The following is a 19,245-nucleotide window of genomic DNA, read 5'->3' on the forward strand; positions in this document are numbered from 1 at the left end:
ACAACGCAGTCGCTGTGGCTTGTTTTTGGTGTTAAACTATTTAGCTGTTTGTGATCCCTTTATTTTATCAGTTTTAAACTTATTTATTTATGCAATGCTTTCTCATTGTCCCTAGTGGCGCAATGGGTTAACCCTTATGCTGGCATGACTGCTGACCAACAGGTCAGCGGTTCAAATCCGGGAAGAGGGATGAGCTTCTGTCTGTCAGCAACAGCTCCTCATGCGGGGACACGAGATAAGACTCCCACAGGATGGTAAAACATCCGGGTATTCCCTGGGCAACATCCTTGCAGATGGCCAATTCTTTCACACCAGAAGCGACTTGCAGTTTCTCAAGCCGCTCCTGACACACACACACACACACACACACACACACACAAAATCTTCTCAAATGGAAAGGGAAAATTCAATCCTTTCTACAATATGTGGAAAGAAATCTGAAGTTCTGTGGCAGGGATATGCAAAGCTCACCAGCCTATGGTTTGCATGCAAAAGGCCACAGGCCTAACATATTTAAATATGATAAGGTGATTTCATATGTCTGACATAACTCATCCAAGGACATTATGAATCAAAATATTATCTTCAGATGAACAAACAAATGAATACTCTTACCGGTTTCTTGCTCTTGCCATGCTCTTAGATTTTCTTCTTTCAAAGCGTTCTTCATCTGAAGAGGTTGTATCACTACTATGAATGGCATGCTTTTTTCTTCTATGCAAACAATGAAATATTTCAGCTGAATAGTATATAATGAACTGGATAGTATTTACAGCAAATGTCAACAAAAGCACTTATAACTTGAAAGATGTAAATCACAAGCATAAACAGTCCTTCCTTAATGAATTGAGGTTATGGAAATATCATGCTAAAGCTCATTTAACAGGATGGTCCAAGACACATTGTGTTCATTTGTTCAGTCGTCTCCGACTCTTCGTGACCTCACGGACCAGCCCACGCCAGAGCTCCCTGTCGGCCGTCACCACCCCCAGCTTCTTCAAGGTCAGTCCAGTCACTTCAAGAATGTCATCCATCCATCTTGCCCTTGGTCGGCCCCTCTTCCTTTTTCCTTCTACTTTCCCCAGCATAATTGTCTTCTCTAGGCTTTGCTGTCTCCTCATGATGTGGCCAAAGTACTTCAACTTTGTCTCTAGTATCCTTCCCTCCAATGAGCAGTCGAGCTTTATTTCCTGGAGGATGGACTGGTTGGATCTTCTCGCAGTCCAAGGCACTCTCAGAACTTTCCTCCAACACCACAGCTCAAAAGAATCGATCTTCCTTCGCTCAGCCTTCCCTAAGGTCCAGCTCTCACATCCATGGGTTACTACAGGGAATACCATGGCTTTGACTATGCGGATCTTTGTTGCCAGTGTGATGTCTCTACTCTTTACTATTTTATCGAGACTGGACATTGCTCTCCTCCCAAGAAGTAAGCGTCTTCTGATTTCCTGGCCACAGTCTGCATTTGCAGTAATCTTTGCACCTAGAAATACAAAGTCTGTCATGGCCTCCACGTTTTCTCCCTCTATTTTCCAGTTGTAAATCATTCTTGTTGCCATAATCTTGGTTTTTTTATGTTTAGCTGCCTCACTTTTATTTTCTTCCAGCACAGTTGGGACGCTTAACTGCAACTCAACTGCAAACCATAAAATCAACCAAAATATAATAAAAACTATGGTTCAGCAAACCCTCGGCATCTCACACAATGAGACCTGGGCAGTGGGAAGTTATTAGCCCAAACTGTTACAGGTGAAACAAGATATTTTATAATATGGTGTATACCATCTTAAAAATATTTGTAACAGAATAGCAAAGTGAGCGGAAAGTTATTGAAACGCTTTTAATGTAAGTTGCTTTGAGTCTCCTTGTGGAGAGAAAAAGTGAGGTATAAACATCATTATCATTGTCATCATGGGAAACTACTGATAAATATACACCAATGAGCAAAACTACCATACACTAAAAATATCCACCCAATGTACTTGCAGTTAATATTTTTGTTTTATGCATTCATTTAACTTAGCATTTTCCACCCAAAAATCTTACTGAAAATCCAGGAACTCACAACTATAATTAGGAAATATTGTACAACTACAATTTACCTGATATGGCTTCTTCTTGCAGGAGATCTATGAATGTCAAATAATGCATTTTCCCTTTTCTTCTGGTGAGCTGGCACTGAAAAATAATACAAATTAAAGAAAACCTAACCAACATAACACTGTGTACAGTTGACTTTATTATAGATTTACACTCCCATTTATTGTTGTTATGTCTCTTCACACAACTCACAAATCAGACATTTGAGCACAGATATGCTCTGGCAATTTCTGCTTCTTCTCTCCAAATCTGTTTTATTCAAATCCCTTAAATAATTTTCTATAATTCAAGTACTCTTGATTTCCATCTGTCCACAATCAAACTGCTTTCACAGTAAAAATAATAATACAGCTTTATATTGCTGACTCAGAGAATATCAGAAATTTAAATGATTTTAAAGTAAAATTTAAGATACCAGCATTCACTTTGAAATGTCTACACAGCTTGTTACTTGACTTATTCTATGTGAACCTGCCCATCCTTTAAACTGAGGTGCCAAATCCCTCTTAACACATTACATTGTTAGTGGCAGCCTAGGTAGTGGCTAACTGGGGCTTGTTTCATTTCAATTTTTCATTCTTCCAATCTGCTGCTCTGTTGTCTTAGGGAGTATGCTTTTAGCTTTCGGTTCTGACTTTCTTTCCTTCTCTATTTATCCTTTGTCTATGTTTAATATTTTTCTAAATTTACCCAGATAAGGTTTAATGTGTGTTCAGTTGGAGAGTGGGATTTTAAAAACAATTTCAGAAGAGGGAGAAGTAGCAACAGAAAAAGAAAAATCCAGAAATAGAAGATCATAATTTTGTCCTGCCAGCATGTGGACTGGCACATGGGATAAACTCTTTGGTGATGGATTCCTCCTCCGTGCCATCCCAAGAAATTATCTGCTACTCTTTTTAGAATGCTGGTATACTTTAATTATGATTCGTCCTATATTTTTGGAAGGAAAAAAGAGTTTAAACCTGTTCAAAATTTTCCTTTTCAGTAGCTAATTTGAGTCTCATTTTGATAGAAAGGCAGGATATCAATCAATCAATTAATATGAATAATAACAAATGACATTGATGATGCAAAGAGGACAATAGGCACAGAAGCCCAAGATCTGTGCTCACACTCTTCATGCCTAAAGGGCAAGTAAGAATTAATTAAAACAGAAGCAAGTTCATAATTTTGAATAATAAATATTTCCTTAAATAAACAACTCAACAAGTACCGTATACAGATCCAGTGAAGTGGAAAATTAAGTAGAATAAAAAAGTTGAGAGAACAAGTTTTACAGGACTCTTTCTTCATGCTGTATTTCAAGGATAAAACCACAGTAGGCAAGACATGGGAAATATTATTCCCATCCTTCCACAAAACAAGCTCAAAGTGGCAAATATGGTTCTTCTTACCATAAAGTTGGGAAATTGGAGCAATTGGTTGGAAATCAACTACTAGGGGTGAATAGTTTAACCAGAGCCTTCCCATTATTACTCAACATTCAGATCAGAAGTTCCCATTAGTTTGGGAACTTAAAATTGCAATAACTTCAAGACAGAGAAAGAAAGCTGCAACACAGCAAACAGCTACTTTAATTTTCAAGAAAATATTTTAAATTATATATTCCTTTTGTGGACAATGCATTGTTCACAGTCCAATGTGAAGAATAATCACCATGAGAGGGATTGTTGCTTCCAGCATTCTTAAAAGTAATTCTTCCAGACAAAAGGTATCATTTTGCTTCAGAAAGTCTGGTCAGCACGACTGTGCCAAAGTAAGTTCAGTTGTCTGTCCAATTTATAGAACTGTTTTCCTTTTCTGTCTTACCTATAGGAGGCGCTTGATATCTTTCAACTGTTTTTCTTTGTCTCAGATTATAGGGACGATCATTTTCTTCTCCTTCTGCCTCTTCGGCTTCAATATCTCCATCCTCCTCTTGTGACTCTAGAAAAAAACACATGAAGATTTGACATCGTCCTCACAAAACTCTTGTGTAACATCTTTTAAAGGATTCCTCTTCATATGGAAATGTATTTATATAATGAAATGTATAACTAGGTCAGAGTTTTTTCTGAAATATCTCAGGATGAATTTTCTAACAAGTATAAAAAAATATTTGCTACAGTTAAAAAACTACTAACCCACATTTCAAATGACTCTGCCCTTAAAATATACCTTGCAAAACTAAAACTAAAGAGGCCATAAGTATTTATTTCCCTTATCTGAGGATATAAAAGGACATATAGCCTCTACAGCAGCATTTTTCAGCCTGGGGGTCGGCAGCCCTGGAGGGGGTCATGAGGGGGTGTCAGAGGGGTCGTCAAAGACCATCAGAAAACACAGTATTTTCTGTTGCTCATGGGGGTTCTGTGTGGGAAGGTTGTCCCAATTCTATTGTTGGTGGGGTTCAGAATGCTCTTTGATTGTAGGTGAACTATAAATCCCAGCAACTACAACTCCCAAATGTCAAGGTCTATTTTCCCCCAAACACCACCAGTGTTCACATTTGGGCATTTTGAGGATTAGTGCCAAGTCTGATACAGATCCATCATTGTTTGAATCCACAGTGCTCCCTGGTTGTACGTGAGCTACAACTCCAAAACTCCTCCAGTATTTTCTGTTGGTCATGGGAGTTCTGTATGCCAAGTTTGGTTCAGTTCCATTGTTGGAGTTCAGAATGCTCTTTGATTGTAGGTGAGCTATAAATCCCAGCAACTATTCATAGACACAGCCCCCTTTTTGGAGCTTCAATTGTGGGAATAAAGAAATTTTCAACTCCAAGATGCACCTTGCTTTTTGGAGCTCCAATTTTGGGAGAGAAAAAATGGGGGCCTGCACCATCTTTATAACCCTACTCTCAAGGAGACCAGCACACCCGTAAACTTCTTCTTTCAAGGGAATCTACATCATCTTTAAATCCCTTGTTTTGATGAGACTAGTACATTTTTGAAACCACTTCTTGCAAAACAAATAGGGAGAACATGGTTTCCCCAAACTGAAACAGCCATGCCATCAGCAAATAGCAGGAACTTCAACAAAAAAAAACCCCCTAGCAATCCTAGGAAGCCATCATTTCCAAGACATGCCAACTTTTTAGAGCCATTGGGGCGGGGCAGGGGGCAAGATTCAATGTAATACAGTAGAAATTCTATTTGTTTTACAATTATTTCCAGTAATGCCTATCTAACTTCTGCCATCATTACCTTCTTCTTCCCCTTCTGTGGAAACTTCATGGTGGTTTTGGATTCCATAACTATTTCTCCTCAATGATTTCCTCCTTCTTTTCACACGTGAATACATATCCATGTTTTCCTAGAATAAAGGCATCCCAAAATAATTGGCACTGTATACAGTAAAATGTCAATGTTTGATTTCCAAACCACACGGTTATCTGCCTAGATCAATGGTTCTCAGCCTGTGAGTCCCCAGATATTTTGGCCTTCAACTCCCTAACATCTGGTAAACTGGCAGGGATTTCTGAGAGTTGTAGGCCAAAACACCTGGGAACCCACAGATTGAGAACCACTGGCCTAGATCCTGGCAGAGTAAATTGATTTAAAGCAAGTTTGTATCACTGATTTAAGTCACTGTTTAAATAGGTGGTACTCCTGTAGAAGTCCATGAAATAGTGCCAGTTCAAAAGCTTCTGGCTGCTGGTCCATTGAGAATTCTATTGAGAAACAGTTATAGCAAAGAGCACACATATGGTACCAGTCCCTGACAGATTCAAGGTGAAAAATGCCATTCCCCTACATCAGATAAATTAAGAAGCACTAACTTAATTCAAAAGAAAAAATGATTGAAATTACTAACTTAATTTTTTTAAATTGCCAATATTGACACAAATTGCTCACCTATATATATTAATTTATATTAATTAAAGCAATCCATACCATCTCAGAAGATAAAAATTAAGTTACTTTCTAGATAACTTTAATTTTTATTTTAATAACTTAATATTTTAATAATAGGTTGTTGTGCCTTCAGGTCATTTTGAACTTAAGACAATTATTAGGTAAATCTTTCACACCTTGTTTGGCAAGATTTGTACAGAAGGAGTTTGCCATTGCTTTCCTTTGAGGCTGAGATAATATGACTGGTCCAAAGTTACACAATGCATTTTCATGGGAAAGTGGGGATTTGAACCTTTTTCTCCCAGAGTTGTGGCCCAAGGATTAAAAGCCAATAAAGCATGCTGGCTGGCTAATGAAAAAGTACATATGTGTCTGCATATATATATATCAAATTGACATACATACATACATATATACAAACATGCAGACACACACAGAATAGGCCCTCCACTTTCATGAAGGGTAGGGGCACAGCACCCCTCTAAAGAAAGAAAAAACACAAATAAAAATATTTTTTACACAATAGAACATCTCTGCTCCTCCAAGACAACTCTATAGTCAATTGCCAGAATCCGACAATAGAATCACTCCGGAGAACCTAGAGATTCCTAAAGAAGTATTCTCTGAATGAATATGGATCTTATTTTAAATGTGATGTATCTACTCTTGAAATAAAGTTATGTAAACATTTCACATATTCTTCATAGTGCACCACCAGTTTATAGTTGTCCTTAAAAAGTACACACTTAAACATCACCTACGCATCCATCCACAGGCATTTAGGTGCTCTCTGGGATAGTCTTCCAGAGAAATAGAAGAGATAGCAGACACAGAAGGTTTGAGAGTTTAAATGTCTTTTAAATAATCAATTTTATCTATTCTAAATCTCAATCACTCTGGAAAATAATTGACATGTTTTGAGAGAGAGTGAAGAATGTAAACCACAGGCATGTGTGTTTGGAGTTTAATCAGACTACTGGGTATTCCAACTTTCCATCTTATTTCTGGAGATACAGCAACACATATGGGCACTAAGAAACAAATAATGCTGTGTATCTATCTATCCATCCATCTAACATGTTTATGACATAGAAAGGTATTTGATTTTTATATCCCTGAGGCTCACTATTTCAGCCAGCATTCCAGTTTAGGGTGTGAGCCCAATCTGCATGGTGTGACTCGCAATCGCAAGAACCCTGTTTGTCATGTCTGAATTCTCTCATCTTCCACGAGTACAAGTAGTTACTGCTCTAAAGTGAGGCTCCACTGAACAACAGACTATTGGATTCCATGAAACAGAGCCACGGTTTCCCCTCTGCCCAATAAGTTTCCTGGGAGGGGCAGCTCTGTGCAATTCAGCCTGCTCATAAAACAGGAAGGTTTCTTGCCTCCTCAGCTGGTTTCCATTTAACCACATATTTGTAACTGTATTTCAACAGAGTTGCAGTACATTTTTATACTTTCTGTGACCAACTTTTAAATGTGAACTTCCTTAAGGTATCACAGGAATTAATTTTATTTTACTTAAGGTACTTTTACCCCGCCTTTCTCTACCAAGCGGATTCAATGAGGTTTACAACAGATAAAAGCATACAATACAAAAGTTAAAAACATACGTAGTTAAAATCACAATTACATTAACCCCTTCTAGAATACTCATGTGCAAATACACTTTATAACAACGCAAGCAAATAAATTGGGTCAGACTAATACATATTATGTGAGTCTACATCCACTTTAACATTGCTACTGTTGAAATGTGTCCCCCCCAGTATATTTTTACCTAGAATGCTGCATTAAATATTCCCTTCTTCTTCTGCTCTACAACTGATGAGTAGCCATACAAATTTAGTATGATTTCTCTTTAAAATTGATGACATTCAATATTTTATTAATGTATATTTTAACTGTGACAGATAAAATACATGCAGTGCTTAAAATATAATTGAGTAATGTATGGTATTTCAAATTTAGAATTATTAAAAATAAAACTTACGAATTCTGTATCTGTCCACATGCGCAAACGTTCCACTTCACCTGATCGCCTATTTCTTCTGATGTTAATATTGTCCATTTCCTGAAGAACAGCTTCAGCAGTACTAAAATATATAAATACAAATATTAAATACTGCTCCGTTTTCAGAATAATAAATCCATCTGATTTTACACAATGGGCTGAAATATAGCATGTCCTTGCAACAACAAAAGGCTTCTTCTGTCCATGGAAGACTTTTGAAGTAGCAAAAGATCATACTGGTAGAATTGAAAAAGAAATCATCTTCACTCCTACTATGAGTAACCCCCAACTCTCCAAAGTAGATTTTTTTGAAGGCAAAGTGACTGCAGAAAAGTGAGACATTTGTGTCAATTACCCCCTTTCCTCATTGGGAACAAAATAATCTTTATGCTTCTTACTACAAGTACATTGAAATGGTTGAGGATATATTAAAATGTAGCCATAAGAATGTTTCTTTCAAGTTAGTTCGCAGAGCTTTTGCTTCATATATTAAAATAAACACACGTTTCAAATTAGCTCCAATCAAACCAATAACATTTTGAAATAAAGTGACAGATAAAAAAGCAAAATGCTCAAAAGTGTTCCAAAGCAGATGCAAGTGGCTAAGATCTACTGAATATAGCCTGGAGACTAAAATAGTGCTCAACCTTATTTGATATTATTTGAAAGGCCTGAAAAGTGTACAGAGAAGGGCAAAACAAGACTGTTACCTAGCTGTTAAAAGGAAGCTAGGAGCATCTGAAGCTGATATCACAAAATTTCAAAATCTGAGGTTTTCTGTCCCCCACAATCTTGGACAAATACTTCCTGAAAATCTAAAACCCACAAGTCTCTAATAAGATCAGGTATACTTGGTATCCCTTTAGAAATGTGTATATTAGAAAAGATGAGGCTCTCTCTAAACAGTGATTCTCAACCTGTGGGTCCCTAGATGTTTTGGCCTTCAACTCCAAGAAATCCTAACAGCTGGTAAACTGGATGGGATTTCTGAGAGTTGTAGGCCGAAACACCTGGGGACCAACCAGTTCAGAACCACTGCTCTAGAACAGTGGTTCTCAACCTGAGGTCCCCAGATGTTTTTGGCCTTCAACTCACAGAAATCCTAACAGCTGGTAAACTGGCTGGGATTTCTGGGAATTGTAGGCCAAACCACCTGGGAACCCACAGGTTGAGAACCACTGCTCTAGAAAGTAATTCGGCATTATACTCACAGGGCAGGATGGTATAACCCTACAGGAGGATAAGCAATCATTTAGCCCTCCAGACATAGCTGGAATGCAACTCTCAGCCATCCTCACCATTGGCTGTATTAGCCAGAGTTTCTGAATTATGAAGTGCAACAACATTTGGAAAGCAGCACAATTTTTTTAGATTGTAAGTTCAAAGGCAGGGAACTATCAGATTAACAATTGTACACTGAGAGGACTACATAAATACATCAATGACAATGATGTTTATGGTAATTCCCACCCCTGCCCTATAGAATATATAAGCCATATACTGGAAAGAAAATAAGAGTGAACTTGAAAAGGAGACTACGTATTCATCTGTCCCATTCCTTCAAATAATCCACCCACAAAAACATAGCTGATTTTTTTCATTGCATACACTATGCATAGTGAAAGCTTTGGGATAGGATTTTATAAGAACAATGAATTGTAACTTTCAGGTATCACTTGTCACTAGTTTATAGAAGAGAACGAAAACCAGCTGCTTTCATGAGATATGCACAATGCAATTTAAATATTAAATGATAAAAACTAGAACACAATGCAGTCTCCAAATATAAAAATCTACAGACAAATAGCTAACAAGCTATAGTTTTGATGGTTTTGTGCATAACTAGAAGGCACTAAAGTAACAAAGGAGGCTCAAAATCCTTGCTAAACAGGAACTTATCAAAGTTTAAGGAAACCAAGAAATAAATATAGCTGTGTAATAATTAAACAAATATTCAAAATGCTTACAGGCATTATCACAAGGACATATATTTGCAAATGATAAAGTAAGAAAGTTTCATAGAGCATCGTTCTGAATTGTTATTATTGCCATATTCTAACATACCTGTTTACTAGCTGGTCAAACAGTAAACTTTGATTCAAGCTTTCAAATCTGTTTTTCCTGGACCGACAACTTTTTCTGATTTCTCTGCCTCCATTTATGCAAGCATGGTCCCCATCTCCCTTTTTCTCTCCACGAAGGGAGCAGCTTTTGAGAGCTGGAAGTTTTAAGTTATAATTTTAATCTTGAGGAAAAACCATTTTAGTAAACATTCTAGGCATCTGTTTTCTGCTCTCTTGTTTCATTGTAGGATCAATTACAGTCACGTTGAAGAGGACACTAATTCCCTTACTTAAGATACTGACACCTTTTGGAGTCTTCTGGTTATTTGTTTAATTTTAATAGATGTTTAGTCAGGGATAATTTTTTAAAAGCAAAAACAATTTATCTCTTGTAACTCAATTTAAAAAAAAAATCAGAATATAAAAGTAAAACAATTTCTCTTTTATTCCATATATATACCACTGTCTTTCATGTTTGAAAGCTGTCAAAAGGAAAAGCATAGCAAAGGTACTGGATTTCTGCTGGCAAAATAATATAATCCAGCAACCAAGGGAGCATATTTCCCTCTTCCAATCTATTCTCTATACACATTGCAAAATCCTGATCTGAAAGGCTGCAAACCCCTCTACAACCAATTTTCCTGCAGTCTAAAGGGTAGCAATGGGGTTTCTTTGAGCTGCAGATAAACACTGCAGACATCAGAAGATAAAGGGGGCAAGTGAATAATAAATTTTAAAAAACATCTATGGGTTGAAGGACACAAGGAACGCAAATGCAATGTGAAATACTTACATAAACTACGACCATTTGGTAAGGTAGCACCAGATTGAGAATTTAACCTAAGAAATAAAATTTGCAAAATTAATTGGTTACACTAAAGCTACATTTCATAGTGTGCTTTTTACCCCAGTCTCTAAATATTACAGAGTACTAAACATAACCTTATGACATAACTGTAATTCGATATAAAACAGTAATCTGAAAAACAGTTTTGTAGCAATATGTATCTTTCACAACAACATAGAGAAGCAAGTTGATATTTTAGTTTTTACAGATGGAGAAATGAGACAAAGTTAATAGTTTGTCCAAGTCTGTTCAGAAAAAAAACAATACTGCAATAAGCATTGAACCTAGCTATCTTAAACTTAATTCTGATTATTCACTAGTGAACATTTGCTTTGTATTTGTGTAAAGGTTGGTAATCAGGTAGCACTCCAAATACTGTCAGACTGCAAGTCCCAGAAGCCTTATACAGGTCATCCAAAAGGAAAGAATACTCGGAAAGACTGCAGTCTGGCGGACAGCATGATTACCAACACTGGTCTAAAGCAGATTTACTACTAAGATATTTAACATTATGTTTAAATTATCCAATAGGTACAGATTAATCAATTCCATTGAGAAAAGAATTAGCTGTGTTAGAGATAAACTTCATAATTATATTGAGACTCTTGCCAGTCCTGACCTATTAAACAGACCAGAGAGGAATTAGCTGCGTGGGTGAAGGAGATATACAATGCCTCTTATCTAAAGTTCCAACGTGTCTAAAGGAGGCAGTTGCGAAACATTTGTTGAGTAAGCCATCCCTGAATCCCTCTAAGACAGACATGGGCAAACTTGTGCCCTCCAGGTGTTTTGGACTTCAACTCCTACAATTCCTAACAGCCGAATTGTGGGAGTTCAAGTCCAAAACATCTGGAGGATACAAGTTTGCTTATGCCTGCTCTAAAATGACTATTTCTCATCAGTGTCCAACATATCATTTTTGGCAAGGCAATGTTTGTGTGAGGACTTCTCAATTCCAGAGGTTTTGGATGAAATGGATCATCTAGAACCATTATAATCTGGTTGAAGGCCTAATTATAGGACAAAGCTTTGGTGACCTACATCGGAACTGGACATAGGGAAGATGACCTGTTGGTTCTGCTCAACTTCTTAATGTCCTTTGATACAATTGATCACAGTCTCATTCTGGGCCACCTCAGTGGGATAAGAAGGCACTTTTTACAATGCCTATGTTCTTTCTCTTAGGGGAAAATTCAAAAGGGGAGGTGTCCTTTTCCACCCCTGGCAATTGGCCTGTGGGTCCCTCAGGATTATGTTTTGATTCCCATTCTACTTAACATGAAACCACTGGGATGTTGTCCAATTTTTGGCGGCACAGTATTATCAATAAGCAGATGATACCCAGCTGTTCTTTCCACTTCAGTCTAAGGAGACTGTCATGATTCTAATCCATGACAGACTCCTTCAATCCAAGGAGTCTGTCATGGTTCTAAGACCAGTGTCTGTCATTGGTAATGGACTAAATGGGGGTGAAAAAAACTAAAACTAAGTCCAGAAAGAGAGAGAAACTCCTGATCAGTCAACAGGAAAGATCTATGATTAGGGTTTCAGCCTGTATTAACTGGGAGGCTGTGTAAACGGCTGGGGCTGAACTAGAAGAGTGCTTAGAATAATTCAAAGAGCTGCAGTCAGACTGATAACTGGGGTACATTACAAAACCATAGTACACTTCCATTAAAACAGCTTCAATGTCTACTAGTTTGTTTCTGGGCACAATTCAAAATGCTGGTTATGATCTATAAATATGGTTCAGGCCCAGCCTATCTGGCAGACTGCTATCCCGCTGTATGAACTGGCTTGAGCCTTCAGATCCTCAGCAGAACTCCTCCTGTCAGCCCAACGACCATCGCAAGCATGTTTGGTGGGGACATGAGAGAGGACCTTCTCGATGACTGTTCCTAGATTCTGGAACTCTGTTCCCTGGGAGGTCAGAATGGCCCCCTCTTTGCTGTCCTTCCACTGGCAGACAGAAACATTTTTATGCCAGTTATTTAAACCCAAATGTTTTTAAAGAATAGGCTAGGAGATGAAGTACTGCTTTAAACCGAACGTGTTTTAATATCTTCTCATCTTTGTAAATTGCTCTTTATTCTTTTAACTGGAGATGTGAATGCTTTAACACCATGAATAGTCGAATTCTATTTTGATTCTATTTTGAGCACCGGGATTGTGGCGCAGCTGGCTGAGTGTCAGCTGCATTAAGATCACTCTGACCAAAAGGTCATGAGTTCGAAGCCAGCCCGGGCTGGAGTGGGTGTCCAGCCATTGTGTAGCCCGTTGTCGACCTTTGCAACCCGAAAGACAGTTGCATCTGTCAAGTAGGAAAATAAGGTACCACTTGTGTGGGAGGCTAAATTTAACTAATTTATGAGGCCATAAAGAAAGAAGACTCCGGGGAATGTGGAATGCGGAAGAACTTCATCGGTGTCGTTGATGGACGATGAAAAGCAGCAGCTCCCCTGGCGGCCAGAAAAAAAAAAGTTAAATAGCCTTTGTCTGTTAAATGTTGTTTGTCAAACTGGCATTGAATGTTTGCCATATATGTGTTTACTGTAATCCGCCCTGAGTCCCCTGCGGGGTGAGAAGGGCGGAATATAAGAACTGTAAATAAAATAATAAATAAATGTTCATTTTTCTATATTTTAAATATTATTCTTTTACATTGTAAGCCATTTTGAGAGAAAAGCCAGGTATAAATTATTGCTATTTTGTGCAAATTAATGGCAGAGTTTCAGAATTTTATATTTTAGAAGTGAGAATTTTAGCAAATGTATGTATTCTAATCATTGTAGGAAAAAAATCTGTGCTTGTAGAAATTTTGAGTCAAAGAAAAGGAGTTCTGTGTAAGTTGGAAAGCTTGATAATTACATTCATACTCTCTGCATCAGTCAGAACGATTTAATAAAATCCTGAAGAGGAATTAAGAAATCATATGAATAATAAATCTAAAATACACATTACATCTCTTTACTGTGATAACAAAGCAAAATATACAGATACACTCTTAATTGGATCAAGATGCTATAGGTTTGAGTATTTTGGAACTTGATTCAATATAGCACACACAAAAAATCAAAATAATTTCTAAGCTGTATTTTTTTTAAAATTGGAAAAATCAAAGGAAAAAAGGCACTAGACACCCAATGAAATCTTAGATAACAGCTGCCAATCAGTATAGAAAAAACTTGGTGGACACAGTGTAGTCAAGTAACACTATGTAACAAAATTTGAAAATGTTTGTTTTCCTGGTTTGAAAGTGTTATTCCATGTTTCATTGTGCAGTATTTACTTTGAAAGTAGTTGTTATAGTCCAGAATCTTCGTTTTGGTGGCTGCCACAAACTACATTGAATTGGTTGCGACTTGATAACATATTCATTGAAAAACTATGTGCTACAGGATGTCCCACAAAAACCAAGTTTTTGCAGTTTAATACACTTTTCCCAGATTTTTTTAATGATAGAACCAACTAGGAAATAACATTTATAACACAAGAACAGGAATGGCAATAGGATGTTCAGTATCTTGCCACTACTTCCCATTCCTATAATGTAACAAATGTAATTAGTTCTGATAATAATCATACTATTTTGTCTCCCTTGCAATTATTGATGGGTCCACCATAACCAAGGTCATGAGGTTTGTGGAAACAATACTAAATGTCTTGTCAGGGTGAGGAAAAATAAACACAATGAACTTTTCAAATTATAGCATGCACACATTTTGAGCTGAACTATTCTTCAAGGATATTTAATTCTTGGGAGAGATAAAGTATTAATAACTCTTATTACAGAAACAATATTACTTCTAGAATTGTTTTCAGATCAATGAACACACAAACTGAGAAAATGAAGTGGGTTTACTTGATAAGAGCTATCAACAGAAAATACTTCTCAGAAAATCATTCTATTTTTTTACAGAACGTGACTGGTAAGATAACTAGGCATTATTACTCTTCAAAAACAAAGCAGGTTTCTATAGCAAGATCTCATAATCTTTTTGTCATTGTATTTTTTATAAATATATACTCAAACACATGCATGTTATATTTAAAACCTTTAGTACATTAACTGGATTCCTTATGTATATGCAAAGGACAGTGGGATGCTGTCTTCCCACACTTTCTAACTTTTAACCTGAATTCTGTGGCAATGGATGGGCAAAACATGAGAAAGTTTAGAAAGAGACTCAAATCAGCATCTGTGTAGTGCAGAAATACAGCACATTAGTTGTGCAGATTTTGATTAAACATCTCCTACTTTACCACAATTAATGTTTAGAACATAGCTCAGGAATATCACAGAGAGCAAGATCCATCAGGTACAAATAACACCTGTAGTGAGACCCATAAATTCTATTTCAACATTATTGGTGGGAGCTAACATATGTCAGTAGCCATATGCTCACTTCTGGAAATCTCACAAGAGAATGTGTTTTTATATACTGTAGATGGAAAGTGAGAACCAGGATGTTGGAGTGGTTCGAGTGTTGGGCTAAGATTCTGAAGACCAGGGTTTGAATCCCTGCTTGGTCATGGTAACCCACTTGGATAACTTGGACAAGTCACATTCACTCAGCCTCAGAGGAAGCCAAAGGCAAAACCTGCTCTAAACAAATCTTGCCAAGAAATTCCTGAAATAGGTTCATCTTAGGTTCATCAGAAGTTGGAAATTATTTAAAAACACCCAAGAAACCTATGAACAGTGGTTTCTCTAAGCCTGATGCCACAAGAAAAAAAGTGTTCTATTTATGGCAAACAAGGGATCCCTAAATGAATATTCGATGATTCTATAAAAACATGCTGAAGACAACTCTAAGTCGTATTTATGCAAGTAAGCTTGACAATACAATTTGCCTGTGTTACTTTGATCAAATCTGGCCCTTGTCATCAAGCAGTTTAATAGTTCAAGCACAGGAGTTATTTGGTATACACCAAACTAACACAGAAACAGTCACGTTTTCAAATGTTGCATATAAAGATTCAAAATAAATGTTTTGGATTTACTGCAATGTCCACAACGGAGAAACAACTGCACTGAAATCACAAGAAATTCCAGATGTTTTAATCTAAGCAACAGATGGAGTTGTTCTTCTCCATTTCCACAAACAAAGCTCTGCCATTTGTAACAAAATGTTCTGGAGGGGGACAGGGAAGAGGAACAAGCTATGTCTCATGCACGCATGCATAAAATTGGAAACTTTAGGGAAAAACTAGAAGCTTGTCTTGTTATATTACAAAAAACACAGGAGTGCCACAAAAAGCAGCACTATAAAGACTAGCTCTTCCCTCCCTGTCCAAAGCACACACGCAGTTCATTTCCATCAGCTCATATTACTGACTATCAGATACATATTAGTAATGAGAATTAGTATGCCACAGAGAAGCTGGTTTAAGCAACACATTCATGTAACACCTTTCTTTTAAGGAAAAAAAAACCCTTGATCGCTCAAGTTTTTTAAAAGGATTTCCAGAATTTAACAAAACTGTCTGAATGTCATTAGAAAAAAATGTCTAAATACTTTTGATATTCTTACCGGGACTGTCCAGTTGAGACGCTCCATTCCTCTCGCTGCCCAGTACTGCGAGATTTTGATTTGTCTTTGCATACAGAATCAGCATGTTTCAGTGTACGTTTGGCTGGAGGTGATATGTGACTATCACTCAAACTACCATCGCTGCCATCATCTCTCTAGGGAGAAAAAAAACAAATAGCTGATAGTTTCATTTTACACACTTCCCACAGGCAGAGAATTGTTTTTCTCGATTAGGTGTGGGGAAACATTAAAAAAATCAAACCTAGAAATCCTATCTTGAAAGAAAATATGGAAGAAATGAAAGTGGCGCACAGTCTTTTTCAAGAAGCTACAGAAAATTTCCTATGCAGGTTCTAACACTAAAATTGAAAAGGGGAAGTGACAAATTAATTGTTTACTCAAATGAAGCTGTAAAACATCCAAAAACAACAAGGATCATATGGCACATTTACATGCCACATAACCTCTAGAATGTGCATGCTAATAGAATAGAATCATACAGTGTGTGTGTGTGTGTTTTAGCTGTGGTCCTCATAAGCACTGCAATTATGATAATTTGTCTTTAGTGCTTAAAAATTCTTCCGATCAAACAGAAATTTGACACTTTTTCCAGCTCTGCCTCATAATGAATTTGAACACATAAATAAAGACAAATACTTTTAAATCCTGATGCCTTTAAGAAAACAGTAGTCATTTTTTTGTTAAGTCAATGGAGTAGAAGGCCGAGATGCTGCATCTTCAGATATAGCTACAATGATGGAATTCCATCTTCAGAACTATGTCTGATGATGCTACCTTCCAAAAGCCTGGGACTACATATTGGCATTTGTAACCGAAAGGTTCCTAGGAGGCTTCAGATGGGGGCACGGGCAAATGCATCCAGCAACACTCGCCCAGTCATGGGGCACATCAAGAACAGGAACCAAATATCGCCCATCCCCAGTGTCCTACAATATTTGCTTCACCTCCTGTGTCCAGCAACCAGGACAGCTCTACAGACATCATTTCACAGCAGCCTGATTTGCACCTCCTCAGAAACCCTTTGATTACGATATCACTGGGATGAAAAATTAGGTCTTTGTGGTCATATCCAATTGTTAATAATCGCAACCCATAAAGCCCCAGCTGTCATAAAATCATTAAGTCCAGTTTACAATCTTGTAAATACTGAATAGTATGCCAGCCAAAGTTCCCTGATCCCAGAAAAACCTTTCCATGTGGATTTCCTATACTTCTGGCATTGAAAACCTCAGGCTGACAGAGGATTATGGTTGTATTCTAAAACAGTACTGCTCGAAACCATTCTCCATGATCAAGAACCAGTATGACAGCCATTAGCTGTTGAACTGCAGAGTGTTCCTGGGAAGTAGGGAATTGTTATGGTCACTGGGCATGAATATTGCAGTAGTAGAAAAAAAATCCAGTCCCACACATTAATAGTTTTAGAAACACATACATTCATTTTAACAACATGGACACTTTTTTCTAAGTCCTACAGCTTACAGGACTGAATTTTTTTGGGACAGAGCACACCTGAAAAAGCTAGAAATACATCTCTCCCTCCCAGTCAGGAGGGAGCTAAGTAAAAGTTAGAACTGCTTCTAATGGGAAATGAAACTGTTTACTACATAGGTAATACAATATTGTATGTGGTTTGCGGTCCACATCCTTAAGATGTGAGACATGGCCTACCAGGTGCGGGTATTATAGTAGCTTACAGGGGCCACTCTTCCTGCTGCTTCATGAATGCCTTCTTGTATCAGCATAACTTTAGGGCCCTCATCACCTCCAGACAAAACATGTGGCCCCAATCTTTCTTCAGCTTCTCTAGCAGCATCCATCGACATCACAAGTAACCCCGCCCCAAGAGGAAGAGGGGCAAGGAGGCTCAGCCAGACTGGAGCAGAGGGAAGTTGATCATCTGTCCCTTCCCTTCCCCTCTCTCCCATCCCTCTGGCCCAAATTGCCACATGTCCCAGTTTGGGGAAGACAGAGACTGGAATACTCTCTGGAAAGCAAATGGCATGAAAGGAGGGATAGGGAGTCCCTGGGCTGGCTGGAACCAAGAAACTGCTATGTGACCATACCATGTCTTTGCACAAGCCCCTCACAAGACATGTTTGTCCAGATTATGCCCTCCCCCAGAGCCAAGAGCAACAGAGCATGGAAGCGGAACTGGACCCTGGGAGTTCAAGATCCATGAACTGTGGAGGCAGGAACTTCTGTCTATATATGCATTTCTAGTAAAAGAACTAGTGAAGGAATGATAGGGGCCTCTGCTCCTGCTCCAAAAGGAGACAGAGGAATGAAGATTTCTGGACTACATGGGGGGGGGAGGGCTACCATCCACTGTGAGGGACAGGTGTTTAGTCCATCCTGGGAGAAGATAAAAGAAGCACAAGCCCCTCTATTCTCTCTTTTTTTCAATCTTCTTGAATGCCTGGGTGGGAAAATGGCCTCCCTGAGGGGGCACTGGTGATTTCCATGAAGTGACACAATCATTCCACAGGTCATATCAAAATCCATAATTTTGGCCTGCAAAACCTGTCCCTCACACATAAGGTCAACTTATACGTGAATATATGCAATAAACATAGTGAGGCCTGGATATCTTCAAAATGTTTTTAAAAACATTATATAATGTTTTTTAAAAACGTGCAAACAAAAATATGCACATTGAAAAAACACAATGTTTTTATTCATATACTGTATCAAGCAGGGACGGCAGGGAGGTGACATGTGAATATAGATGTAAAAGGGGTCAGAGGGGTGAGCGTTTTGGGAACCACAGTTTTTGCTGTGAGAACCAATCAGTGCTCTAGAACACATTCTCCTCTCTCCAAGAATT

General features: G+C 37.8%; 1 protein-coding gene across 2 annotated transcripts in view; it reads right to left on the reverse strand.

Moving 5' to 3' along the window:
* The window catches only part of ATAD2B (ATPase family AAA domain containing 2B), a 75,298-nt gene that overhangs the window by 42,777 nt on the left and 13,276 nt on the right, over positions 1-19,245 (reverse strand). For both annotated transcript variants that reach the window (XM_060786965.2, XM_060786956.2), the window contains exons 2-9: positions 16,398-16,552; positions 10,810-10,856; positions 10,018-10,171; positions 7,933-8,035; positions 5,286-5,394; positions 3,910-4,026; positions 2,103-2,178; positions 616-714 (exon numbers count right to left, since the gene is read on the reverse strand). In XM_060786965.2, the coding sequence (XP_060642948.2) occupies positions 616-714; positions 2,103-2,178; positions 3,910-4,026; positions 5,286-5,394; positions 7,933-8,035; positions 10,018-10,171; positions 10,810-10,856; positions 16,398-16,552 (860 nt within the window). The remainder of the gene's footprint in view (positions 1-615; positions 715-2,102; positions 2,179-3,909; positions 4,027-5,285; positions 5,395-7,932; positions 8,036-10,017; positions 10,172-10,809; positions 10,857-16,397; positions 16,553-19,245) is intronic.

The sequence above is a fragment of the Anolis sagrei genome, chromosome 1 (genome assembly GCF_037176765.1).
Source record: "Anolis sagrei isolate rAnoSag1 chromosome 1, rAnoSag1.mat, whole genome shotgun sequence".
NCBI classification, from domain to species: domain Eukaryota; kingdom Metazoa; phylum Chordata; class Lepidosauria; order Squamata; family Dactyloidae; genus Anolis; species Anolis sagrei.